Consider the following 27191-nt stretch of genomic DNA (forward strand, 5'->3'; position numbering starts at 1 on the left):
AAGGTGCACAAAGAAGGGATTCTGAGATGGAAAAAAAAAAAAAAAAAAAAAAAAAAAAAAAAAATTAGAAGGGGGCCAACAAAAGAAACAAAAAAAATGTGAGTGGTAATGGGTGATTTTAACTATCCCCATATAAACTGGAAAAATGCATGTTCAGGTCCATAGTAAGGAGAGAGCATTCCCTGGGATATGCTAAATGACTGTGGCTTAGAGCAGATGGTTGTGGAACCAACCAGGAGAGGTGATCCTAGATCTAATTCTATGTGGGACCCAGGACCTGGTGCAGGAAGTCAGTGTTGTTGAGCCGATAGGGAACAGCGACCACAATGCTGTCAGATTCAAAGGTATCTCAGCATGCGAACAAGTGGCAACTACTAATGTAGTTGTTACATTAAGCCTTCAGAAAGGGAAATTTCTCCAAAGATGAAGGGGGGGATAGTGTAGAAGGAGAGCTGAAAGGGAAAATCAAGAGAGTCAATGAAACTGTCAGGATGCCTTAGGAGGTTATTTAAAAGAAACACAGTAATAAAAGACTTCAGCTGGAATGTGTTCCACAGGTTAGAAAAAGGCAACACCAGTCAAAGAAAGCCACCATGGTTAACAAGAGAGGTTGAGAATTATCGAAAAAAAAGAAAATGTCTTTTAGAAAATGGAAGTCCAGATTTGGCTGATGAAAGAGATATGAGGAGGGAACACAAATGGTGGCATAAGAGTGAAGCAAGTTAGCTGTAAGGGGAAGCAAAAAAGGATTATGAGGAGCATGGCTGCAAACATCAAGACCAGCAACAAATAGTTCTTCAAGTACATCTCAAAAGCAGAGGAAGCCAGCAAGGGAAGCTGGTAGGCCCGTTAGATGACAAAGGAACAAGGGTGTGCTAAAAGATGGCAGGAGATTGCAGAGAAGCTGAATGAATTCTTTGCATCTGTCTTCACCCAAGAGAGGAGGTGAGGAACATTCCTGCACCTGAACCAAAGCTTCTTAGGAGGCCCGAATCCGAGGAACTAAAGGCGAAGATAGTGATGAACAAGGAAGAAGTTCTGGCAGCCATTGATAAACTAAATGTTACCAAATCCCAGGCCCAGATTGCATTCACCCAAGAGTTCTTAAAGAGCTCAAGCATGAAATTGCTGATCTTCTCACTTTAATATGCAACTTATCCCTGAAATCAGGCTCCATCCCTGAAGACTGGAAGATGGCCAATGTCAGACCAATCTTTAAGAAAGGATCTAGGGGGGACCCGGGAAATTACAGGCCAGTCAGTTTGACATCTGTTCCTGGTAAATTAGTAGAATCTATCATTAAATATAAAATTATAAAACATGTAGAAAAGCAAGACCTGCTGAGAAAGAGTCAGCATGGCTTTTGCAGAGGCAAATCCTGTCTTACAAACTTACTAGAGTTCTTTGAGGGTGTAAACAGGCATGTGGACAGGGGTGAACCGGTGGACATTGTCTACTTGGATTTCCAAAAGGCTTTTGACAAAGTTCCTCACCAGAGACTGTTGAGAAAACTCAGCAATGAAGGAATAAGAGGGGAAGTCATCCTATGGATTAAAAACTGGTTGAGAAACAGGAAACAAAGAGTGGGTGTAAATGGGAAGTTCTCACAATGGAGAGATGTAAGGAGTGGTGTCCCCCAAGGATCCGTTTTGGGACCAGTGCTCTTTAACCTATTCATAAATGACCTGGAAGTAGGGGTGGGTAGCGTGGTGGCCAAGTTTGCAGATGATACCAAATTATGTAGGGTGGTGAGAACCACAAAGGATTGCGAAGAGCTCTTGATAAATTAGGTGAGTGGGCTCAGAAATGGCAAATGCAGTTCAATGTAGCAAAATGTAAAGTGATGCACATAGGGGCAAAAAATCCAAACTTCACATACACGCTACAGGGGTCAGTGCTATCAGTCACAGACCAGGAAAGGGATTTAGGCGTCTTAGTTGATAGTTCCATGGGAATGTCAACTCAATGCATGGCAGCTGTGAAAAAGGCAAACTCTATGCTGGGGATCATTAGAAAAGGAATTGATAATAAAACTGCAAAGATTGTCATGCCCCTATATAAAGCAGTGGTGCGACCGCACTTGGAGTACTGTGTCCAGTTCTGGTCGCCGCATCTCAAAAAGGATATTGAGGAGATAGAAAAAGTGCAGAGAAGGGCAACAAGGATGATTGAGGGACTGGAGCACCTTCCCTATGAGGAGAGGCTGCAGCGTTTGGGACTCTTTAGTTTGGAGAGGAGACGTCTAAGGGGGGATATGATTGAAGTCTACAAAATTATGCATGGGGTCGAAAATGTTGACAGAGAGAAATTCTTCTCTCTTTCTCACAATACTAGAACCAGGGGGCATTCATTGAAAATGCTGGGGGGAAGAATTAGGACTAATAAAAGGAAACACTTCTTCACGCAACGTGTGATTGGTGTTTGGAATATGCTGCCACAGGAGGTGGTGATGGCCACTAACCTGGATAGCTTTAAAAGGGGCTTGGACAGATTTATGGAGGAGAAGTCGATTTATGGCTACCAATCTTGATCCTCTTTGATCTGAGATTGCAAATGCCTTAACAGACCAGGTGATCGGGAGCAACAGCTGCAGAAGGCCATTGCGTTCACATCCTACATGTGAGCTCCCAAAGGCACCTGGTGGGCCACTGCAAGTAGCAGAGAGCTGGACTAGATGGACTTTGGTCTGATCCAGCTGGCTTGTTCTTATGTTCTTATGTTCTTAATGAAATTAAAATGTTATTTCCAAATTAGGGCTTGTGATCCACATATGGCTGAAATTCGAAGGGAAAAATGCAAATCGAATTGAGAGAATTCCCTTTCAGATTTCAGTATTATGTAGAGTTTACTTTCTTCTGCATCCCTAGCTATAGATTTGCAGTGAGGAAGGAAAGGTGGGAGGGACTCCTGGTATAAGAAATACATTATTTTTTAAACTTAGACTTCATAGAATTATACCTTAGTGGCTGAAGGAAGTTATAGGAATTTGCTTTATGTCGTGGAGGGGATTCAGAAGGTAACACAGCCCTCCAATTAAAGCTTACTTCTTTTGACCTCTTGCCTTTCTGTTTCATTTCATTATCTGCCTGGAACATTGAGAACTGATATCAAACTGGGACATATCAGTAGCAGACTCGAATCTTGCTCCGTGTCTTCAAACCAGTTTCAGAACCTAGGGCACTTTTGCACATGCAGAATAATGCACTTTCAATCCACTTTCACAGTTGTTTGCAAGTGGACTTTGCTAAATCCGCTTGCAAACAATTAAGTGGATTGAAAAGTGCATTATTCTGAATGTGCAAAAGTGCCCTAGGTTCTGAAAAAAATATTTAGGGACTTGTGTATAAAGGGAAAATGAGTTCATTTATAACCATTGTAACTCCTTATAAAAATGTTGTACGGAATCCGCTCATGTGAAGTCAAGCTGAAATGTCAATTTTGTGCCCTTGGCATTTTCTGATCATATTTTAATTTCACAGTCCCGCACTTTGTGGCCCTATAAGCCCTGTGGACGGTTTTTTCCCTTCCAAAACCACCCAGCTTAAATGACGAAGCTCCACTCAGTGCATCTGAAGAAGAGAGCTCTAGCCCGGCAAAGTTCATAACGCTATTTTTAAAATTTGCCCCAGGACAAGCGTTCACATCCATTCACAGCGTTCTCCTCTTCCCCCTCATTGGCCTGCGTCAACGTCACTCATGCTCAATAAAGGCTATCTCCGCCGCAGAGCCAATCAGAAGAGGCCGCTTTACGCAGAAATAGAAGATTTAAAAGAAATCGATGTCGCTGCACGGGTGTTAGGCCTTGGGTGGGTGGAGAGAGGGATAAAAACTAGTTTCATTTTACACCGGAAGTGTTGAATCCTCCAAATTTGTTTTCTCGGAGATTTATTTTTGCCGCTGGAAAGGCACTGAGCATGCGCGAGCCCAATTGGCGTTGGCGGGTGGCGCGCGGTGCGCGAGGCCAGGTGAGAGGGCGTCGGTTGTACTGGGGAAGGGGTACGAGGTAAACCGTCAGAGGCGGTTTGAAAGCCCAGGAAGAGCCGACGGTTGAAATCCTTATTGGGGAGGGGAGTGTGCCTGTTAGAGAAGGGCAGGACATTCTGCCTCATACATGAAAAGTCCCTTGACATCTTACCTTGTGAGCTTTCCTGAGTCGCAGCTCCCCTAGAAGTGAGCCTATGTTGAAATAAACGTGGTTAAGTCCATGTCAATTTCCAATTTCCAGGTGTATAAGAACATAAGAGCAAGCCAGCTGGATCAGACCAGAGTCCATCTAGTCCAGCTCTCTGCTACTCGCAGTGGCCCACCAGGTGCCTTTGGGAGCTCACATGCAGGAGGTGAAAGCAATGGCCTTCTGCGGCTGTTGCTCCCGAGCACCTGGTCTGTTAAGGCATTTGCAATCTCAGATCAAAGAGGATCAAGATTGGTAGCCATAAATCGACTTCTCCTCCATAAATCTGTCCAAGCCCTTTTTAAAGCTATCCAGGTTAGTGGCCATCACCACCTCCTGTGGCAGCATATTCCAAACACCAATCACACGTGTTTCCTTTTATTAGTCCTAATTCTTCCCCCCAGCATTTTCAATGAATGCCCCCTGGTTCTAGTATTGTGAGAAAGAGAGAAAGATTTCTCTCTGTCAACATTTTCTACCCCATGCATAATTTTATAGGCTTCAATCATATCCCCCCTCAGCCGTCTCCTCCCCAAACTAAAGAGTTTCCTGGAAATCTCCCTGAATTACAACCTGCTCTCCAGACTACAGAAATAAGTTCCCCTGTCTGCCTTGCAGGATGAGTGCTGTGGCATTATAGCCAACTTAGGTACTTCCCCTCGTCAAACTGTGCCCTTTCCATATAAAAATGCCTGGATTTTCCCCCCAACCTGGAGTTGGCAACCAAAGGCTGGACTTTTGCTGTGACCGGTTAGCACAACTGCCCTTTGCAGTCTCTGTTAGGCTTTTAAAAAATGAGTAATTGCTATAGCATTACAACACCATATTCAGTAATGATCAGTTGCTGTTTATCTACTTCCACTTCAGATTTCAACAGCGCCATTAAACTCTGTAATGTATGTTTGTGTTTAGTGTTTGTGTTTGTGTTTTAGTGTTTGGAAGGCAGTGTGGTTCTCACCTCTTCTGCTGCATTGCACAGATCTCCTGATAGGAGTACACTTCTAAGCCACAGCTCTTTCCCTCATTTTATTTTATTCATGCATTTGTGCCTTTTTTTATTCTGCAAAGCAGAACTCTTGCAAAAATAAATAATAATTCAAAAATCACAATATAAGAAAAGCATTCAGGGGGCAGGGCAGAGCAGGACAGAGCTGATAAAAACAGCTTTGGGTGAATTAGTCTCCCCTGCGGGGCAGCAGCCCAGTGTCAAGCAGCCAAGGGTACAGCTAATTAGGCAGAAGAAGTTCACCACTGGTGGAATAACCTCCTGTCTCCAGCAGCTGCCCTGCCCTGGGCAGCCAAGGTTTGCCCAGTCTCACTAGATATCTGAAACTAAGCAGAGTCAGCTCTAGATAGCACTTTGGGTGGAAGCTCATGAAGGAATACCAGCATTGCTTCACAGAGGCAGGCAATGGGAAAACACATCTGAATGTCTCTTAAACCATATGGGGTTGCCATATGTTGGCTGTTACTTGACGACAACAACAACAAAATCAAGCAGCAGCTATGCTGTGTGTGAACTGCCTGTGTTGTTAAATTTAGGGTTCCCTTGGACTGCAGAATGCTAACATTCATGGATCAGAGTCTATTCCCAACACATTCTCTTTAGTTTTAAAGTGAGCTAACAGATGATCAATAACATTCCTGCTACTCTCCTGAGTTCCACTGTAAGATTCTCTTAACTGCTTGTAGACCCATTTCTAATGAACTAACACAATTGGTAGAGTTCAAACAATTTTGTCCAGAAGCGAGCAGATAATTACTTATTTGGAAAATGTATGTCTCTTCTCCAGATACCTGATTTGACATACAGTGTTAATGTTGCAGTACTATATATAGTTTTTGGGAATAAGTTCAATTTCTGCTCCCCTTTGTCCATGCATGGAGTTACATGCAACTTTTCCAAATCAAATTAATCTTTTTACTTAAGAGAGCCTTTCTCATCCCCTGATCACCAAAGTCCAAAAATCCTGGTTTCTGGAGTGGATGTCGTGAGCCAGTACGTGGGAGACAAGGAATTCAATGTTGATACTGAATCATTGTAGACCAGGAGTTGCTGGCAACAGAGTCAGCTTCAAGCCCTTCCCTGCCAGCCAAGGCACAGCAAGCAACAGAGCCTGATGCCGTGCAACTGAGAGACCCCTAAGTTACCTCAGAGGAACTGAGTAATGAGCTTGCTGCATGAAGAAGGCAAAGACAAAGGCAGCAATTAATTGTTAAAAGGAGAAGTGCTCGCATTGCTGCTCATTATGGTGGAAGGCTCTGTGAGCTGAGGCATCTGCTTCAGAGGAAGACTGAGTCATCCCAGGATCCTGGCCACACTAGCAAGGGCATCTTACTTCAGCCCTATCTTGGGCATAGCTCAACCTGGATTCAACAAGTGTGTTTCCTGGTAAATTCCACATACCTGGTCTTCCTCTGAATTCCAGCTCTCAGTCTGTTTACCTGACCTCCTGCCTGTGCCTTGACTCTGGGCCACCTGACTATGCCCTTGCTTGATTGCTGCCCGCCTTGAGCTGTCTGACCGTGTCCTAGCTGACCCCTGCCAGCAGCACAGTTGGTGTGCTTGACAGAGAGAGGCAAAAGTGAGTCTGTAAGATTCTGTTGAATCTCTTTAAGTGACAGGCATCATGGTAGCTACCTGTTGAGCTAGGATTGCTAAGCATGGCCTGGCAACCAACAGGAGTTGGGAAGGTGGGCACAACTGTCACTGCTACTCAAGTGCTGTCACTTCTGGATAACTGTCTCAGAGAGCAGCTGTGTTGGTCTGCAGTAAACCGGTTAGGTCCAGCAGCATCTTTGAAACCAAACGTATTCCTTCAAAATCTTGTTGCTCTCTAAGGTGTTACTGGACTCCAATCCAGCAGGACATAGAAGTGACCTTACAGGATCCTGGATCACTTCTGACTTTGTCTAGTCAAATTGGAAAGGCTAGCCCAGTCTCATCAGATCTCGGAAGCTAAGCAGGGTTAGTGCTTGCATAGTAGACCACCAAGGAAGTCCAGGGTTGCTACTCCAAAGTAGGCAATGGTAAACCACCTCTGTTGCCTGAACTTCTCTGCAAGGTCACCATAAGTTGGCTGAAGCTTGATGGCACTTTCTTCTGCCACCAGATTGAAAAGTTGAGTATTCATGACTTAAACTGTAAAATGTTTTAGATTGCAACCTAGTTGTTTAAGCTTTACTGTTGCACAGTTATTTTTAAAACCTTATTAAAGAAGTTAACATACGTGTTCTTTTTTGCCTTTTAAGAGTTATGTGAAACTTGAGGTACTCTTCAGCATAGCTTAAAAGAATATTGGAGAAAGAAAATGATTGACATCTTTGTACTGAAGGTATTGTCTGTTTTTTGTTAAGCTCATGTCTAAGAATATTAAGACACTCTCAAAGCATGTAATGCATTTCCAGTTAATAAGTAGTGCCGCATTTTAATATAATTTTTTCTGATTTTCTGATTGATTAGATTGAAAATCCAGACTGCTTCTGGGTTCATGTAGGAGATGGAAATTTTTTAGAAAATGAAACAGAATACAAAAAACTTTACAGAGAAATAAATCAGTTCTATAACAAATCATACAAACGTGTGGATGAAATCAAGCCATCCGTATTAGAAGAAGGGCAGGTAACGTAATGATGATTTGGTGCTTTGATGCATACAAAACTGAAAGGGAAAAAGTATGTGTATGGACTATGGTGCAGGTGTCATTTTGTTCTTGTCCCAAGCTGAACATGTAGTTTACTATTCCAGTGTGTGTGTGTAGGTGGGCAAGATCCTAAAGTAACAATGCCATCCTAAGAGTTATGTTCTGAAAGCCAGCATGGTGTAGTGGCTAAGAGTGGATTTCATTCACATATAAAATACATTATAATGCCTTGAATTTTAACAGAAACTACAGGAATGAAATATTGAGTGCAACAGTAGGTGTTTTATATGTAGATGTGAATGAGGTAAGGTCTCTTTCTGCTTTTCCCCTTAAGAACTACCCTGAGGGTAATGCATTTTTTCCTCTGTAAACTTGCCTTGAGTTCCATCTTACTTTGCATGGTTTGTATGGAATCAAATGCATACAGTATAACATGTTTTTTTCCCCCAGGTTTGTGTTGTTTATTGTCATGAGCTAAAATCCTGGTGCAGAGCCATTGTTAAATCAATCTTATCATGTACAGATTATTGCCTTGTTGAATGCTTCCTCGTAGATCACGCTAAGACTGTTCCTGTGAAAACAGACAGGTATGTAATGAGTTAAGTAAAGTCTGAGGGTAGCCTCTGTTCTCAATGTTACAATACAACAACCTTTATTAGGCATGTTAAAATAGGCTCCAGAGCGTTACAGACATTTCTGAAGTACAAATCAAAAGTACATTCAAAACACAGACAGATAAACTGTATCTAGCATTGGACATTACTTAGAAAGTTCTGTCACTTGTAAAAGAAATTTTGCTACTTTTTCCTCTGTATTATTTAACAAAAGCTCCACAACAGAGTTGTCAGAGTCTCCTTCAGGTTTGTCTAAGACCAGCCCAGGAGAGAAATTCCTAATACCCACATATCTCGGACAATCAAGTATAATGTGAGCAAGAGTCTCCACTTGGTTTTTACAGTGTGGACAGACCCGATCCTGGAGAAGGATAGATAGGTAGCGACCCTTTGTAATGGCCGATGGGAAAGTATTGCATCTGGCCCTTGTAATAATCCATCTCTGTTGGGGTTCAGTTAATAGTTCAAGGTATTTGGCTATGTGCCCCTGTTCTGGTACTATTCCAAAAGAAAGGGGTGAGCATGATTTATTTGCTTGCCCCAACAAGATATGGTACTCCTGTTCTAAAAGTCTGCTTTTTAAGGTTTGCAGAATCTCTCTGGGTGACAGCATACAGAGATCTTCAATTATTAAACCTAGAGAGTAGATTTTTGATTTAAGAAATTGATACCATTCAGAGGCAAATAGGTCTGGGCGCACAATATATGTTAAATTCTTGTGTAATAAGTCTTAGAGGGTTTTTCCCCATCTTTGAAGCATTCAGTTTTTGGAAACAAGTGTGTACAGCAAAACTTAATAACACTATGTTCTGAAATCTGTTTGTTTTCAAGGATTTGTGTTGCCTTAGAGTCATTTATGAGGCTGCCTTACAGGGCAAAGAAGTTTAGGCTGTACTGTACAAAACCAGTAACCCTGCGTGTCGATTACTGTAACAACAATGCAGAGATAGTGTAAGTATGGTTTGTGAGGGATTATGTAATGTGCTTTATAGCATTATGGTTTCTATAACCCAAAGCTTCCGGAGATCAATGTGAATAAAGCTCGTGATAGCTGTAAGATAGGTTTTCTCTGTGTAACAGTTCCCAATGTGTAAAAAAAGAAGGCACTTAAAAATGAACTGACATCGCGCCAGAAGCTTTTATGGGCTAGAGCTGACATGGCTTCCTACCAGAACTTGTAATCTATAGAATTTCTCTCTCTCTCTCCTTCTGTCTCCCAGAATGCCACTGTGTGTTTTTCTAAAATAAAAATGTAAATACATTTAGTAGATCTCAGAGGGTAGGCTTAATATGTCCCTTATTACTTTAAGACAATTGGGAACTTGCAAGGAAGCATGGGAAAAGGAAAATCCAGTTTCCCCACTTTGACTCTTTCCCTCCTGCTCGCTGCTTCTCTCCATCCCCATTTACCACCCCCATGTCCTGATTACTGCTTCTGATCCATCTTCTCTAATTTCAAGGCCAGCATGGCATAGTTGTTACGATGTCATACTAGGATCTGGGAAACGGAGGTTTGAATCCCCCCTCTTCCATGGAAACTTGCTTGGGTCACCTTGGGCCAGTCACACACCTTCAGCCTTGACCCTAACAGGTATTTGGATGGAAACTTCCAAGGGATACCAGGGGTGTGACATGGAGGCAGGCAATGGCAAAACCACCTCTGACTATCTCTTGCCTTCAAAACCCTACAGGGTTTATGACAGGAAAAAATGTCAAAGCAAATACCACTACTATTCATCCTGGTTATTAGGAAACCAAAACAGCAGGCAATTTTCAGCCAACTTCTTTTTCCAATACCTGCACAGAGATTGCTGGAGTTTTTTTCTGGTGGTGGTGGTGAGATTTTTGTTTTGTTATTACAAAGAAAGGTGTTGTGTGTGTGTGTGTGTGTGTGTGGTTTGTTGTATTCTCTGCCATGGTCATGACTGGCTGTATTGCACACAGTTGCTATCCACATAGCAGTCAGCCCTTCAGAATTAGACTGATGTATATTCAATTAAACGTAGTGAAGGGGCTCTGAATGAGATGTTCTACTACAGTGAAATAATTTTGTGCTTCGTTGTAGCCCTGCTAACAGGTGGGATGTTGCAGCTGTTCAGTACTTCCAAAACCTCCTGAATGGTAAGAAGACAAAAAGGTTGCTTACAGCTGTTACTGGTCCAAAAGTAAACTCCAAGAAAGTAAAACTAATAATACAGTCCACATAATTTATTTTACTAGGATTAACCAAACGCACACAATAATGTCTAAGCTTTCAAGTTCTCCAGAACTCTTGCAAAAACAGTGCATAAAGAGTTTTGGGAGAGAAAAATACTGGAGAGCATAAGTGCTGTTGAAAGCTACATTGTGTGTTAGATACAGAGCAAATTCAAACATTGCTGTTTCATGTTGTAGGGCTTAGTACTTCCCCAGGCAAAAAGCAATAAATCAGTAAGTAAAACAAAGAGTAACTGTAATTGTCTCTGAAGACTCAAAATCTATTTTTAGAAGAAAGACCAGAAATAACTTGGAAGCAATTTTATTAACTTGGGAGATAAATTTAAGGTGTTTCACAAATTCCGCTTGATGTTTGCAATTCAATAGTAGTAGAAGTACCAACTACAGACGATAATAGATATAAACACAAATTAGACTAGAAAAATTATTAATATGTGGATAACTGAAAGGTCCAAATCCCATTCCCTGTAAAGGTTATCCTGCAGCAAGTGGCAGATCCCTTTCAGTGGTGTGTTAAATACATGTGATCATAGTGGGTGAAAACAGACTTATCTGTATCAATAAGGTATTCTTGAAAGAAGTGTGAATATTCTTGGAAGGAACTGTATAATGTTTTTCAAGGATAGCTGAATAAATTCTGAAATTAACCACATTCAGGAGTTAAATGCATTAATTTCTAGCTCAGAGGACACAGTAATCAGAGTCAGAGTTTAACATGATGCTAACAAATGTATAAGCTTATTATACATTGCTCAAGTTTTTTATACCCTTTGGATTATTTAAATACCATGCTAAAATGCCACATAATGACATATAGTTGTATTTAACCTATTCACTGATGTCTTGCCTGTTAAACTTAAATGAAAAAGAACTGTTCAAATATGAGGAAAAGCAGAAATAGGTAATTAACTCTCCACTTGTGCTTTCATGATTTTTTAGCAACTGCCAAAGTTGAGGCCAAGTTATGTGCTGTTGAAGAAGAGAGTTTTGATGTTTATCTTTACGCCACAATAAAGGGTCAAAAGGTAATCTGGGTTATCCTTAGAAATTGGTTTGCGCTCATAGAATCATAGAATTGGAAGGGCCCATGTAGGTCATTGTCCAACTTCCTGCTCAGTTCAAGAACAGTCCAAAGCATCCCTAACAAGTGTTCACTCAGCCGCTGCTTGAAGACTGACCATGAGTACTCAGACATTAGATAGGTATGTTAGCTGAGTGGTAATACTTTTCCCCCTCATATCAAGGAACAGTATTCTGCCCTTCCAGGGTTTCTTGGAGATTTTATTTGTTACTCACCAGTAGCAATACCAATCATAAGCATTCAGTGTCTGTCTGCAGGTAACTGCTTCCTGAGAGTCAGATGAAGTACAATGGGAGGGAGCCATGTTGGTGTATTCTGTGTATGCCTAACTCATATCTAAAGTGGGAGTGGAGTCTTTTTTTAAAGAAGGGGAGGGAGCTTCACACAGCCTCACTTTGAGCGCTCTGTTTCCAGATAAGCTCAATTCCAACATTGCAGCTGAGGTTGAAGGAAACTGATAGCAGGGTGGTAAGGCATCCATTAGTTGTAAAATGTACCTGCTTTTGGGGTGGCTGGGGTACTCAGTCTTCAAATTGGCCCAGAAGAGGAAGAACCATGGAAACATACAAAAGCTTTTTCAAAGAGTCCTCGGCCCCTTCCGCACACGCAAAATAATGCGTTTTCAAACCACTTTCACAACTGTTTGCAAGTGGATTTTGCTATTCCGCACAGCTTCAAAGAGCACTGAAAGCAGTTTGAAAGTGCATTACTTTGCATGTGCGGAATGAACCTCAGTCAAGGGTAAAATCACAGGTTATAGACGCTATATTCTGTCCCTTGATGTTGATTTTTGTTTCGGTGGAGCCTTGTTCTTGGGGATATTTTTTGTAGTCCTACTTAAGGGTCTACTAGAAGTGCCACATAGCAGCCACTTCACATTCACTTGATAGTGACTCTGTGCAGCAGCTTTAACATTTATTGTGTCTTCTCAAGTTGTGTATCTGAATAGAGTGGGATGTTTTCATGCTTCTGTTGCTAGAGGAAATTTTATATGCATGAGTTGTATCAAATTAAGTGCTACTTCAAACCATCATTAGGTTTAAATAGCTATTGAGCTGTTTTGATAATGTGTAGCCCCACACTTTGTAGTAATATGTTTTGATTTCTCTCTTTTTACATCAAACTATTGCATGAAAGAAATCTCTTTCCTTTGTAGATATGTGTAAATGATGATCTCGTTGCAAAGAACTTTGCCTACTATGGGATGAAAGACAATGAAGCACTGCGTATTGTGCCAAAACAAAAGATGCAGCCCACTTTGTCCCCTGAGTCTCATTCAGAAAAGATAAACCCTGCACTTGTTCTGTGGCCAACATTGTTGCAAACCAAAGAATCCAATCATTTAAAAACTTGTGAGTACAATGAATCTCTTTCTGAAGTATAGTGGGGAGTAAGGTTCTGTTTCTCTGGAATTCTCCCTGGGGCCAATTCAAAGAGGGGCTGTGACTCAGTGGGAGAATGTCTGCTTTGCATGCAGTAGGTCCCTCCAGGTTCAGCCTTGAGCAACAAGGATTAGGGAGGAGGTGATGCGAAGGCCCTCTGCCTGAGTCCCCGGAGAGCTACTGCCAATTAGCATAGACAGTGATGACCTTGATGGATCAGTAGTCTAATTCAGTATACGTCAGCATCATGTGTTCATGTGACCTGGTCATTTAACTTACAAGGAAAGTTTATGTCATTTAGTGGAGAGCAGAGTTAAGTCCCCATACCCATGCTAGTGCTAGGGTTGGACCAGTTTTCTCCTTCTGCACTGACAGTGAGTGTAACTGGTGCTGCTGACCAGGTCTGAGCTAAGTGGCCATTGCACTGCTGGTTTGTAGCACTGCAGGGACTTCTCTGCTTGGTTTGCTCCTGGGTCTAGCCCTGCTTGTTCTGCCATCAACTGCTTTGTCTCCTCTCTGGTCACTTACTAGGACAAATGTAATTTATGGCTGCAGACAATTTGAAAGGAAAGAGAAACCTAGTTCCTTGGGTTGACCAAAGTTCCAGACGGGGTTGATGAACTTACTGAAGAACAGAGAGTTGGTTTAGCTATAACCCTGACGTCGTCTTTCATTTTGGGATGAATGTAAGGGAATGTCTGCCCAGTAAGAATAGTCCATCTCAATTAAGCTTATATATGTGCACATATTACAAACTAGAATGTGTCCAAAAGGTGGCTCAAACTGTTTGTGATCTCTGTGCGGAACTAACGGGCTTTAAGTGACATAGCATCAACCCAGTTTGCCTCCCTACTTGCTTTCCATATACGTTCGTTTTTAGTTTCTTCCTGTGCTGTGAAAAATTTGAAAAGACATGAGTTTTCACAGAATTTACCTTGACAATTTGAATAATTCCTGAGGAACCTGTAAAACAATTGGAACCAACTCTGGTGAATATTTGGCACATGGTCATGTTAATCCATATCACTGTCTTGTGTTGATTATTTCTAAGGGTTGGGTGGTTGTAGTTTTCTGAAATGAGAATTATGCAAGTTCCTTGTCCACTTCCTTTTAGATGCTGCTGTTTCTGATAATACTAAGGAAATAAAACATAAGAGTCTACAGGAAACGGCCTCCCATAATGAAGTAACTGAGTCAGTGAGTCCTACATCAGAGGGGTCTGGAATTTAAGTTTTGTAAAATGCTTAAGAGATCCACACTAAAGTCACCTATCATTGCAGGCAGATTTTATGCAGGTGCTCTTTGACAAAAATTATCATTGTTTTTTAATTTAAAAGGGTGATCAGCATGCCACACAATCCTGATGGTTAGGAATGAGGTATAGTGATTAAAGTTTTGGGCTAGTATCTGATGAAACTCAATAGATCTCAGACCATTCCCTCTCAGCTAAACCTGGTTTGGTGTGAGTAAAGAATGGCAGAGGAAGTGCCCATGGGCTTCTTGGAAACAATTTGGGCTAGCTGATAGATGAATCCATTTCACAGCTGCCAGAAATTAACCATGTGGAGGTGTGGCTTAGAGATGGTGCAACAACAGGGGAACCAGTCCAGTACCATCTTGGTGTGAATGGTTAAGAAGCAAAATAATATCAGTACTTCTGCACTGAATCAGCTTTTCAAAGCTGCCCAATTATTTTAAAGCTGTATTTGAGTGGCTTCAGCAAGAAACATAGAAATATTCTACCATCTTACACTGTGAATAACAAAAAAAAATCCTTATTTTTTTCTGTCTTAAGAATGTAGTGGTGGCTGTTCCCCCTTTGGAAAAAGGCATCGCAGATTCTGTACAAGCCAATAGGAAGACTAACTGGTACATTTGTACATATTTTATTCATGTTTTCTCACAAAGGCAGGAGACTGATCTGAAGAAACAGAACACCTGTATTGTTTGCAAAGCAGAATTAATCTGTTAAATAGTTTTTGTTATTGTTAACAGTGCTCAGATTATGGAGGGGGAGTTAGAGTGCCTTTAATGAACTCCATAAGTCTTACTCTGGATTCCCCTCTTATGTAAACTATCCTAGTACTGGCTGTCATAATTATGTTTTCTCCCCTAGCCCATTGCAACAGAAAACTACTCAAAAGCAGAAGGAGATAGAGAAAGGTCTTGATAAGAAAACGCTGTGTTTGAAGTAAGTCCTCCCTTTTGAAGTTATGCAATGAATGTTACACTCAGCAATTAAGAAACAAAATCAGTCCATCGTGAAACTTTTCACAGGGTAGTCAGTGTTCAAACTCTGGGTATTTCAGAAGCTTTAGTACCTTGTACATATCACAGAAAATGGAAACTGTGATGGTGACAAGTTATGAAGGACATTTGTGGTTGATGCCTAAAATAGTTGTTTTGACCTTATGAAATGCAGGACACTCCAATACTGTGCACTCTACTTAATTAAAAATCTGTATCTGACTGTCTCAGTCTTAGGACAGTGATTTTTTGCTGGTGACTGGCTCTGTAAAAACCTATAGAATCATAGAGTTGGAAGAGACCACAAGGCTATAAAGTCCAACCCCCGTCCATGCAGGAACACAATCAAAGCGCTTCTGTACATATGTTCATCCAGCCTCTGTTTAAAAACCTCCAAAGAAGGAGACTCCATCACTCTCCGAGGCAGTGAATTCCACTGTCGAACAGCCCTGACAGTCAGAAAGTTCTTCCTGATGTTTAGGTGGAATCTCTTTTCCTGCACCTTGAGTCCATTATTCCATGTCCTAGTCTCTGAGGCAGCAGAAAACAAGTTTGCTCTTCGACATGACATCCCTTTAAACATATTTAAACATAATCATGTCCCCCCTTAACCTTCGCTTCTCCAGACTAAACATCCCCAGCTTCCTAAGTCGTTCTTCATAGGGCATGGATTTCAGACCTTTTACCATTTTGGTTGCCTTCCTCCAAAATGATAAAAGATCTGGAATTCTGTTTGGTCAAAGAGCTCTGGGAAATGGACTAAGGGCTGTTCTGCTTTCAAAAGGAGATGTAACTGTCTCCAGGAAGACTGTCATATATTAGGATTGTAAGATAACAAGTTAACTTTTCAATAAATGCTTATTGCTTATTTTTTTCACTGATCTCGATATAAGTGCTTTCAGGGCTCAATAAATTAGTCATTGTGAACAAACTAACTGTGTTTGAAAAGTGAACTCGTATATTTTTCAGGCTTCTGCAGTTTTTAAACCCTGATCCTTTGAAAGCTAGTGACAGACATGATGGGAAAGAGGTACTTTTAGAAATTAACTTTTTTTGTATTGATTGGAGAACATTTCACACTCTATTGTGGAAGGCTTTCACAGCCGGATTCAACTGGTTCTGGTGGGTTTGGAAAACCCACCAGAACCAATTTCACACTCTTGATTGCCAGCTGTGTGTGATCACAAAACCAGATGAGTTTCACCTTTAAAATGTTTGGCTGATTCCGCATGGGCCAAAAACAGTGGTGTGAAAACAGTATAAACCCTTTTACACCATTTTAAATCCTTTTACACCATTTTCATACCGTTTTCACACTGCTGTTTTTGGCCCATGCGGAATCAGCCTTTATTTCATATGAAATTGACATAATTTTATAATATGGTATGGTATATTTAATTTATTTACCGCCCTCCCCCAAAAGGCTCAGGGCAGCATACAACATCATGTGTTTTATAATAGTTTGGGTGACCTCAGATCTCTCATCTGATAAGATGCTTTTTCTGTTAAGCTTTTGGGCACATTTGAAGCAACTTGTGTCTGCATCAAATGCTTTGACTAATAATTGAATAATTAAGCTCTGCCAATAATGATGGTTCTGAAAAAGTTTTAAAATGTAATGCAGAAAAACATTTTGTTGTGATTTACAAGCCTGAATGAAAGCCTCTACCAGTGTTGTTTATGATTTTCTGGCTTGTATCTTTACTTTTAGGAGTTTCATGTGAATGCCATTGCCTGCCTTCCTATTGTTCTGAGTAATGAAATTGACCCCTGCACCACCCTTGAAACAGCGCCACTCTTTCCTGAACTGAAAAAGGTAATGATTTGTTATGCCACATTTTAGATCATGGATGTGAATAAATTTCTTCTTTACCATTGTTGTTGTGTGGAGCCACAGCTCAGTGGCAGAGCACAGGTTTTGTATGCAGAAAATCCCAGATTCAGTCCCAGAGTCTCCAGTTAAAAACTTCAGTTCGTATCTCTAGGAGTTATCTCAGCCAGAACTGGGGAGCTGCTACTTATCAAAATAGGCTGTACTGAGCTAGCTGGACCAATTGTCTTACCCAGTATAAGGCAGTTTCATATGTTCACATGGGTCTTTTTCACACACACACAAAAAGTTATGCAGACTCCAGCGGAAGCACTTGATTCTTTTGTCATATTCTGCATGGTAGTATCCATGTAACAATTATATAGAGCTGCCACCCCACAGTCTTCAACTTAGTGTCCGTACAGGACGGATTTGATTATGTCCTGTTTGTTGTAGCGCATTGTAATTTAGGAGCAATGAGAGAATAAACCCCTCCTCCATTCATCTCTGCCTATTTCATAACTGGCTATATTTTCATACTTTCTTTCCCATAACAGGTCAGCATAAATAATCCATTTGGAATATTCTGTGGTGCAAATTGTAGCAGTTACATTGCTGAGTCCCTCTACCATCTTTTAACCGCCAACTGCCTTGTATAACCATGTTTTTGTCAATAGCTGCAAGCCTTTACTAGTTTATGCCCATACCCCATTGATTTTATTGGGGTCTGCACATCTTCTGTCTTGTCCGAGGATTGTGGTTGATATTCCAGCCATATCCTTAATAACATCTAGTTAATATAGCATGTCTTCAGTTGCTTGTTCTCTTGAATGGGAAGGTCATCATTTTTCCCCAGGCGTAAAATGTTAATGAACTGTTCAATTCGCACTGAAATCTTACAGTGATGAGGGTTGTAGTCCAGTGAAGCTGTATGCATGTATAGAAATTGGGGGGTGGGGGTGGGTAGAGGTTTCCTTGGAGTTTCTGCAGTCACTTAATATATTGTCGAAGGCTTTCTTACTGCCGATCATTTGAGTGCTGTAGGTTTCTCCGAAAGTGGTTGCTTGCCTGTATTGCATCTTCAGGATCCTGAAGATGCTGCCGCCAGATGCAGGCGAAACGTCAGGAGAGAATGCTGCTAGAACACGGCTATACAGCCCGGAAACCACACAGCACCCAAGTCACTTAATACTTTGTAAACAGGACACCTTTGGGCTGTATGCATAATATACTTTCATTGGACCTCAGTCCTAATCTTAAATGTTTTCTTATAATCAAAAGTCCATCATTATATACTTTTAAATATGTTATATATGTTTTTTATAAGTACTTGGCTAATACTTTCTTATATATTTGGGTAGGAGCTTCTCCGGAATCAGGTCCTATGTCCTAACCATATACAGTCATATTCCTGGCCACCAATAGCTCGTGGGTGTGATTCAATTATAATCACTCCTGAAAATGATCCACTTGTGTATCTTCTGCCACTTATAACATTTTTGCAATCCAGAAGTTGCTATGTGTCCCTGCCATCAAGGAATGGTGTAAGTAGAACGTTCAGTTTGTGTTTAGATAGCTTTTGCGTTTCAGCAGAGTCCTGAGAAGATAGTCAGTTAAAACAAGTAACGCAAGTGGCTCTCTTTCCGTGACTGTTTATTTCAGTGGTTCTCAACCTTCCTAATGCCGTGACCCTTTAATACAGTTCCTCTTGTTGTGGTGACCCCCAACCATAAAATTGGTATATATAAAATATAAAAAGACCGTTTTCCAATGGTCTTAGGCGACCCCTGTGAAAGGTCATTCGACCCCCAAAGGGCCCACGACCCACAGGTTGAGGACCGCTGGTTTATTTAGAAACAGGTTCTGTGTTTTAAGTATGATCAGCCCTGGGTGGGATACATGTGAACATGTGGTATTCGTTAGAAGTCAGCATTCCTAGAATGTGTAAGCCTTCGGTTATTAGTTTGTTAGGAAAGTATACTGACAGCAATCAGTAGTTTTTATGATAGAACCAGGTGATCGGGTCTTATACATAACTACTCTGCAGAAATGATATTCAGATACCTTAGGAAAGTAGAGAATATGTTGGACAAGAGAGGATGACTACTTCTGTACAGTAATTCGAACACATTTGTTTAAAGGGGTTGCTGGGGAGACACTTTTTGTTTCCTGTTTGGGTCAACCCATCTTTTTTTGTCAACATAAAATATACTCTAACTGATTTTACATGAACTGTGACAAATCACACTGTATTTTGCTTATGCCACACATGAAAAATATGTCTTCACAAGTCCAAAATAAATAAGATGAGCGCAAAGCTATCCGTAGAGATACTTCTCTGGTTTTATGAATTCAGAAAGAAAATAAATAAGAATATTCAGGGTGAAGGTGGCAGCCGAAAAACAGTTGTGAGAGCTTAATTTTTAAAAATAATTAAACCATGGTGAGAACAATGTTCCTCATGTAGGCTTTGATATAAACAGATCTACAGTCTGAAGAATGGCTTTTGTAATTTTTATTAAAATAGATTTGTCCTGATTCACAGAGTGTTTGTAATTTAACTGTGTGAACTGAGGTGTGTTTCTGTATTATAGCCAGTGGCATTAATCATATGTCCTGGGTGGAAGAAAGCTGAACAAGTGTTTGAGTTTCTAGAAATCTACACCCACAGTTCTAGACCTCTTCATCCCAGATTGCTTTTACTGGGCTTGAACAAAGAAGAAATCAAGAATGTGAAACTTCCAAGAGGATGTAAGGATAACTTGATTGATTAAAAACATAAATTAATTTGAATAAGTAAATATCTAAATGGGGGTCTTAACAAAATCTAAAACACTGTCATGAACAGATGATAGAAAATAATACAGTGATTTTTTTTTCTTGTTAAATGGCCTATTACAAGTGTGGCTACCCACATGTGATGGAATCTTGGTGCTACAAAGGAAAATGCTGAGAAAAATCTGCTTCGCTATTATCTAACTTGAAAGTATTACATTATATGCAGTGCAATCCTAAACCAAGTTTAGAAGGACATAACTCTGTTTAGCATTGCAGTTTTTAAACAATAGTAAGTTTCAAAATGAAGGGGGCAGAGAATTCATTGTTCCGCATATTTTGTCTAACAACCCTATCCTTGTCTACCTTAACCACAACTGGTTTCTCTTCATTCTAGTTTTTAAAAAATTCAAATTGTTTGAATCTAGATGGCGTAGCATATTTGCACTTAACGTAACATTTTGAAGCATGGTGTTTTTTAAGTCTGTAGAAGTACAAGACAAATTCATCTGGACAGAAACCTAACCATGTCATAGCTCAATGACATGAGTGTGTGGTTTGACAGTACCTAGTTATGTGATCAAATTGTTATTTGGGTGATTTTAAAAAAATCCATGTAAAATGGACACACATATTCCATTTGTACACTTTCCATAGTGATCTTGTTACTTTCCATAGTGATCCATCACATGGTATGTAGGCAAAAGAAAAAAAATCTGTTACATATTCAAGCACAGCCACAAATACAGTGTAATATCTGAGGGACCTGCAAGGATTTGAAGGGGGCATCTTATTTTCTCCTCCCCACTGTTTCTTCTTTCCCCTCCCTGAAGCTAGCCTGTCCTGCGTTCTTTTCTCAATTTTATCCTCACAATAACCCTGTGAGAGAAGTTAGACTGAAAGTTATGGAAATCACATAGTATCAAATAGCCCATTGGTTGCTGCTGGCTCTAATGAATCCTTATTCAAAGGCCAAAACACCCTGCAAAGGGTCTAGTCTCCTCCCCCTACTTTTTCGTGAAAGAAACCGAATCTGGAAGGCTAACAATGCTGTTGTTGCTTAGCCTTGGCCACTGAAGGCATTTTCTTAAAACTACAGGTGTTGCTTCAATTATTTTGAACTTTTAATCCCCCCCCCATCCCTCCCAAAGTGTGTGTGTGTGTATATACACATAAGTTTACATTTCAGAATTTTCTGCAAGCCTGAAGATTTTCTCAAGTTTGCAGGTAGATCTGTCTTGTCTGCCCCCGGCCCCAGTCTCTGGGTTCAACTATCCCTAAATTTGATCACAATGAAAATTAGATATATTGGTGTAGTGGTTAGATTGCCATAATGTGACTGGGGAGAGATCTGGGTTCAAATCTCTAGTTTGTAATGAAGCTCACTGGGTGAACTTGAGCTAGTCACATTGACTTATCCTAAAATACTTCAGAGGTTGTTGCGAGGAAGACGGAATCATAGGTTGTCCCCTGAAAATCCCAGAAGAAATATGTGATAAAAGTCTAATAAATGAAACAAATAATACTACACAAGCTTATGTGCTGATGACTTTCTTCCAACTTTATAGGTGAGGTCATTGTAACAACCCCTTATAATGCTTTGCGGCTGCTCGAATGCCACAGTTTAATGTTCCTCAGGCTTTGCCATCTTGTGTTTGATGAGGCTGAGGTGCTGTTTTCTGACGCCAATGAAGAAGTGAGTGTGATTGTGTTCGTCTGATATGTGTTTCATTGTGCAGCAAGTAAGCGCAACCCTGTTTTTCAGAACTCTCTCAGGCCCCTTTTGCACATGCAGAATAATGCATGTTCAATCCACTTCCAATGCACTTTGCAGCTGTGTGGAATAGCAAAATCCACACTCAAACAATTGTGAAAGTGGATTGAAAGCACATTATTCTGCATGTGCGGAAGGGGCCTCAGTCTCACAGGGTGTCTGTTGTGGGACAAGGGAGGGAAAGAGTTTGTAAAATACATTGAGATTCCTTATGGTTGAGAAAAGCAGGGTATAAATTCACATTCTTCTCGTTCTATTTGCATCAACGACCCAATTCAAAACCAGCTTTAAACTAAAGCTGCGGATTAGATTACTAAATGAACAGTTCCAGGTTTTCCGTTGCCACATAGCAAGAAAGTTATAACTTTTGCCCTGTTGACAGATTGAAAAGATAATTATTCCTGTTCTGCAGATGTTAAGTATCTTGGAGTATTACAAAAATCACTCCAGCATTGAAGACAGGGAATCTGCACCATGGCAGATAGTTGCTGTGGGAAGCCGTTGGAACAAAAGCTTGCAATATTTAACCAAAGAGTTCATGAATGATCCATATGTTGTGATCGCCTCCATGGAAGAAGCAGCCGTGTACGGGCATGTACAGCAGGTAAAAGAAATTTCTGTTTGGAATGTGCCTGTGAGTCTTTTCAGTGGATGTGAAAAACGAGCAGTTGAACCACTGGAACGGCTTAAACTGAACCACTGGAATGTGCTTAAACTGTGGACTCCTAAGAAAGGGGACTTCAGATTTAGCAAATATTATCAGTAGTTCAATATTTAGAATAATTGGCTTTTATTTCAAAATATAAAAAAAATATTCTTTGGCTTTTTGTTAAGAAAGATTTAATCTTTTAATCTTCAATTACTTTGTACTGCATGTGAATTCAGATTGTACGGATGTGTCTTGAGTGTGACAGAGTCTCTACATTACTTCAAGTATTGGATTGTACTCCTACTAATACACAGAAGACATTGGTTTTCACCAGTTCTCAAGAAGAAACTGATATGGTTTCCAAGGTATTTTTTCCACCTAAAAATATGGATTTCTAGGAAAAGTCCTTATGGCATTGGAATCTTGTGGGAAGAGCTTCTCTCCTAAATGGCATGAGTTGACCACTAGCTTAAAAACTGTAAGAGATGTCTTTGAAGATGTGAACAGTGTTTATGGTATAAATAAAACACCTCTTTTTCAATCATATAATATATTTATGACAAGTCTAGCGATCATTTCTCTTCACACCTTATAATTACAGAATTGATAAATAGATGGGTAAGAAATACCAGGGGACAGATAGGGCTTTTGCCCAGCAAGGCTTCTGATTGTTGCAGATTTAATTGATTGTACAAATTTTTTAAAAAATATTGCTTTGGTAGTAGCTGCCACCACAGCACAAAGGTCTTTTACACTTTGTCACTGAAATTAAACTATGACAATCATTTTGTGGCTGGTTCCACCTCCTGCAGAAGCCATTTTGTTGCTGTTTCCACCCTGCTGGGTCAGAATTCCAAATGTGCCTGCAGGCTCAAAAAGCTTGGGAACAACCATTGGTACTCACTAGTGAAGGGTCCTTCTCCTTTGAGCGAAAGAGGGCATCTGGGCTTTCCCATCAGCCAGTCGCTGGGAGGCAGGAGTAAATTGTGTTGAGCCTCGTGGTCTTCTGGGTCCTGCCCCTCTCCTCCTCTTCCAGTTCTGGGATTCCAAACAGCAGTTACACCCGCTGGATTGAAACAACAAAATACTTCTCCCCCTGAAGAAGACCTAACACATAACAGTAATAAGAACAGAACAGAGGGAGGTGGCAACTTGGAGGATACATGGAGCAGCCCAGCAAACATACAAGGAAATGGCTAGGAAGCTCAACACCAGCACAATACGGTTATAAGGGTGGGAGGGGAGCAGATGTCCTCTTTTGCTCAAAGGAGAAGAACCCCTCATGGGTGAAAACCAATGATCATTCTCCACTTGAGCTCGAGGACATCAGGGTGACCTCCCCCAGCAGTGTCACTACTCTCTATGGGTGAGTCTCATTTTCCTCTTCCAAGATCTGTTGTAACACCTTGTGACCAAAGCTGGCATCTGCCAAACTGAAGACATTCAACTTGTAATGGTGCACGAAGGTGGAGATGGAAGACCACATAGCTACCCTGCATATTTCCTCCACCAATGCATTATGACTGAAGGCAGCATTGGCGGAGGTGTTCCTCAGTGAATGAGCCATAATCCCTGCTGATACTGGCAAGCTCTGAGCCCTGTATGCCTCGGGAAATAGAGAGGGGGTGGAAAGGATAAATCTTTTAGAAGGTAGCTAGGTGAAGGAGAGACAACTGAAAAACCCAACTGCACTCCCCAGAGGCAGGAGAGAACTGGAAGAGGAGGAGAAGGGCAGGATCCAGAAGACCACGAGGCTCAACCCAATTTACTCCAGCCTCCCAGGGATTGGCTGATGAGAAAACCCAGATGTCCTCGACCTCAAATGGGGAATCCTTTTCTATCTCTTCTGTCTGGCACTAGAGAAAGAATTGAAGATGTTTATAGCAGATGTTATGGAATTTTAAACTACTGGTTTTATACTGATTTTATTGGGATTAGTTTGATACTTTTAAAAAAGCCACCTAGTGATTTTTAAAATTATTTTGGAAGTACTCTGAAATAACAAACTGCTGCTTACTGTTGTCCCATTTGTGTGTAACTGTTATAGGTAGGAGAATGCTGACATTTTTTACATCTTCTCCATCTTTCTATTTGTTTTACCAAAAAAATGCACCTTGGGTCAGATTGAGACCTTCTTGTGAATATTGACCCAGCCACTGAATGGCAGAGTGCAAGAACTTTCTTTGCTAATCGTAGTTCTGTTATTGATTATAATCCCCATTATTTGAAACCGTTCTCATTTTCATAACCAGGCAGTGGCAAACACTTCCATATTTTGCTTGAGAGTACAGCCAGGAATTGATTTTGGTTATGTTGCAGCTCAGTGGAACAAAAAGTTTACCTCCGCCACACATGCTGTATTAGGTAAGTGTTTTTCTTCTTTCTAAGTGGGTTTAGTTGAGGTTCATTGAGATATTGTGAAATCTTTGTTACTTTTGAATTAAGTCAACATAATTGGCTGAGCACTGTTCAGTTTCAAATTAAGAACAAAATGATATTTTGTGGATGAAGGCAATTTATAAAATGTTAAAAAGTGGTGTTTTATGGGGGAAAGAATATGGTGAAGGTGAGTTACCAGGGAGAGATAACTGTAGGGTAGAACTAGGTGTTGATATGTTCTGCACCCATGTTATGTTATTTTATAGCCTTTTATGGATATTTCTCCTACGATGATGTTACATGGGATGTAAAAGATAGAGCTTGTCATATTAGGGCTTACCAATGTCATTGTTCTATATACAGTGTGGAATTGCAGGATTGCTCCGGCAACTTAAAATATCAAAAAGTGAGATGGTGCCTATGCTTTTTTAGGAGTCTGTTCAGCTATAAGTGAATTTGGACTGACCGTTTTGCCACAACATACTAGAGACCTGTCGGCTCCTTTTTCTTGTTTACAGTTTCTGTTTTTCTTTTCAGTTTTAACTGATGACTGCATGTCAGCGCTAGGAATTACTGATGCAACGTGTGTCATCCATTTCAGTTTTCCAACCTCCCCAAGAATCTTTGGTGCACGTTTATACGGCATGTCTGCTAACTTCCAAAAGTCAGTAGAAAAGGTCTGCACAAACCAAGAGCAAACCAGATGCCACTGTGATATGACATTCTGAAAGTTATTGTGGGGCGGGGGGGGGGGGGGCGCATAACATACCAGTTGAGGTCAACTTTGGCTGTTCCCCTCTTCTGTGTCTTTCTGCCTTTAAGCTCCAGTAGATCCCTGCCTGTGGTTTTCCTACTTTATTACTCTCAAATGCCTTGCCTCGGCTTTTTACTTCTCTGACGTCTGAAACGTCCTCTAGGAAGAGCTGTGAGGTGACCACTCCCTTGAAATCTATCCTCGGTTGCATTTGTTCATGTCCTTCCCCGTTTTCTCTCTTGCTGATATGCCCTGTAAAGCACCCTGTTCAACTGATGATGTTGTATCATAACAAAGATTGATGGCAGGTTCCCCCCGCCCCCCATTTCCTCCCCCTTTTTAAGGTTCTGTCTCGGCAACAAGGAGAACCAAAGGCAAAATCCATCTTACTGTTGACAGAAAAAAGCATGTGCCATGCTGCTGGGGTTCTGCGTTATTTAGAACGCACAGAAGCCAAAATCCCACCAGAACTGTATGACTTCATATCTGGAGTGGTCGAAGCCAAAGAAGAAAGTAAGAGTGAGAGGCCACTCTGTCACCACCTGAAAACAATCGGGGTTTGCAAGTAAGAAAATAACAAGTAAAAATACACTTTGGCATAAATGCTATGTTCAGTAATGCACAAAATAATGGTTTTGACAAAGGCAGTACGTAAAAATGAATGATAATTCTCATATTCATTCAGGACTATATTCTAATGTGGAAGCAAACAATTCTCTCAACTGCTGCACCTCAACTGACCGACCTAACATCTTTTTCTGAGACAGAGTATAGCTACTTCTCTTTGAGGGGGAGGGGCCATGACTGAGGGGCAGCTCATCTTGCTTGATATGTAAAAGGTCTCAGGTTCAATACTTGGCATCCAATCCCAAGGATCAGGTGGTAGGTGATGGGAAAGAGCTCTTCCTGACACCTTGGAGAGCTGTTGTCAGTCTGAGCAGACAATTCTGAACTTGCTGGGCCCAGGCTCTGGCCCCTTCCGCACATGCAAAATAATGCGTTTTCAAACCACTTTCACAACTGTTTGCAAGTGGATTTTCCCATTCTGCACAGCTTCAAAGAGCACTGAAAGCAGTTTGAAAGTGCATTATTCTGCATGTGCGGAATGAGCCTCTGATTCAGTATAAGGCATCTTCGTATGTTTTTTCAATGTGTCATGCTGGAATGTTGGAAAACTGTCTTGCTATTTTTGTTTTTGGGTTATGCTTTTGGTTATCTCCACCTCCCCAGAGTGCAAGGTTAGGATTGGGCAGTACATGCCTCAGTATATAGTGATACTTTGAAAAACACTTTCAGTTTGTAAAAGAAATGGTATAATTTGCCTTCTGTAGCAGTTTCTTTGCAAGGGTGGTTTTTATTGGGAAGTATGTTATCTGTGAAGATAGGATCTGCATTATTTTGGTTCCTCTTGAATAATGAAAGTGAGGAGATTCTGTAAAAAGTCCAGGGACGTTTCGGAATTTGGGAAGTTTGTTTTAAATCGTCAGGTGATCCACATTTCTGAAACAAGCATTTTATATATTTTATTATACTATACTACATGGCTTGTGAGTACTTTATGCCACCTGTAGTGCTTTTTTTATAACCAAATGCTGCAGTACAAAATTATGCTATTTGTATTTTTTTTATACACAGAGATGTAATAGAACATGGCTCAAATATCCTTTGCCATTGCACCCAAATATTTTTTTCTT

The 27191-nt window shown here is 40.8% G+C and overlaps 1 protein-coding gene across 4 annotated transcripts in view; it reads left to right on the top strand.

Annotated features, from left to right (window-relative positions):
- The first annotated feature begins 3839 nt into the window (after positions 1-3839).
- Positions 3840-27191, top strand: part of TDRD12 (tudor domain containing 12) — a 32369-nt gene continuing 9017 nt past the window's right edge. For 2 of the 4 annotated variants that reach the window (XM_048516142.1, XM_048516144.1), the window contains exons 1-21: positions 3840-3965; positions 7424-7506; positions 7635-7793; positions 8266-8402; positions 9261-9380; positions 10495-10550; positions 11586-11671; positions 12884-13079; positions 14224-14306; positions 14905-14978; positions 15226-15300; positions 16326-16386; positions 17068-17172; positions 18528-18710; positions 19761-19917; positions 21510-21637; positions 22128-22319; positions 22601-22729; positions 24617-24728; positions 25281-25420; positions 25842-26062. In XM_048516142.1, coding sequence (XP_048372099.1) covers positions 7483-7506; positions 7635-7793; positions 8266-8402; positions 9261-9380; positions 10495-10550; positions 11586-11671; positions 12884-13079; positions 14224-14306; positions 14905-14978; positions 15226-15300; positions 16326-16386; positions 17068-17172; positions 18528-18710; positions 19761-19917; positions 21510-21637; positions 22128-22319; positions 22601-22729; positions 24617-24728; positions 25281-25420; positions 25842-26062 — 2438 coding nt within the window. In that variant the 5' untranslated portion in view covers positions 3840-3965; positions 7424-7482. Of the gene's footprint in view, positions 3966-7423; positions 7507-7634; positions 7794-8058; positions 8120-8265; positions 8403-9260; positions 9381-10494; positions 10551-11585; positions 11672-12883; positions 13080-14223; positions 14307-14904; positions 14979-15225; positions 15301-16325; positions 16387-17067; positions 17173-18527; positions 18711-19760; positions 19918-21509; positions 21638-22127; positions 22320-22600; positions 22730-24616; positions 24729-25280; positions 25421-25841; positions 26063-27191 lie in introns of those variants that run through there. The other 2 variants (XM_048516143.1, XM_048516145.1) reach the window with 2 other exon arrangements.

This window comes from Sphaerodactylus townsendi, linkage group LG14, assembly GCF_021028975.2.
Source record: "Sphaerodactylus townsendi isolate TG3544 linkage group LG14, MPM_Stown_v2.3, whole genome shotgun sequence".
Taxonomy (NCBI): Eukaryota; Metazoa; Chordata; class Lepidosauria; order Squamata; family Sphaerodactylidae; genus Sphaerodactylus; species Sphaerodactylus townsendi.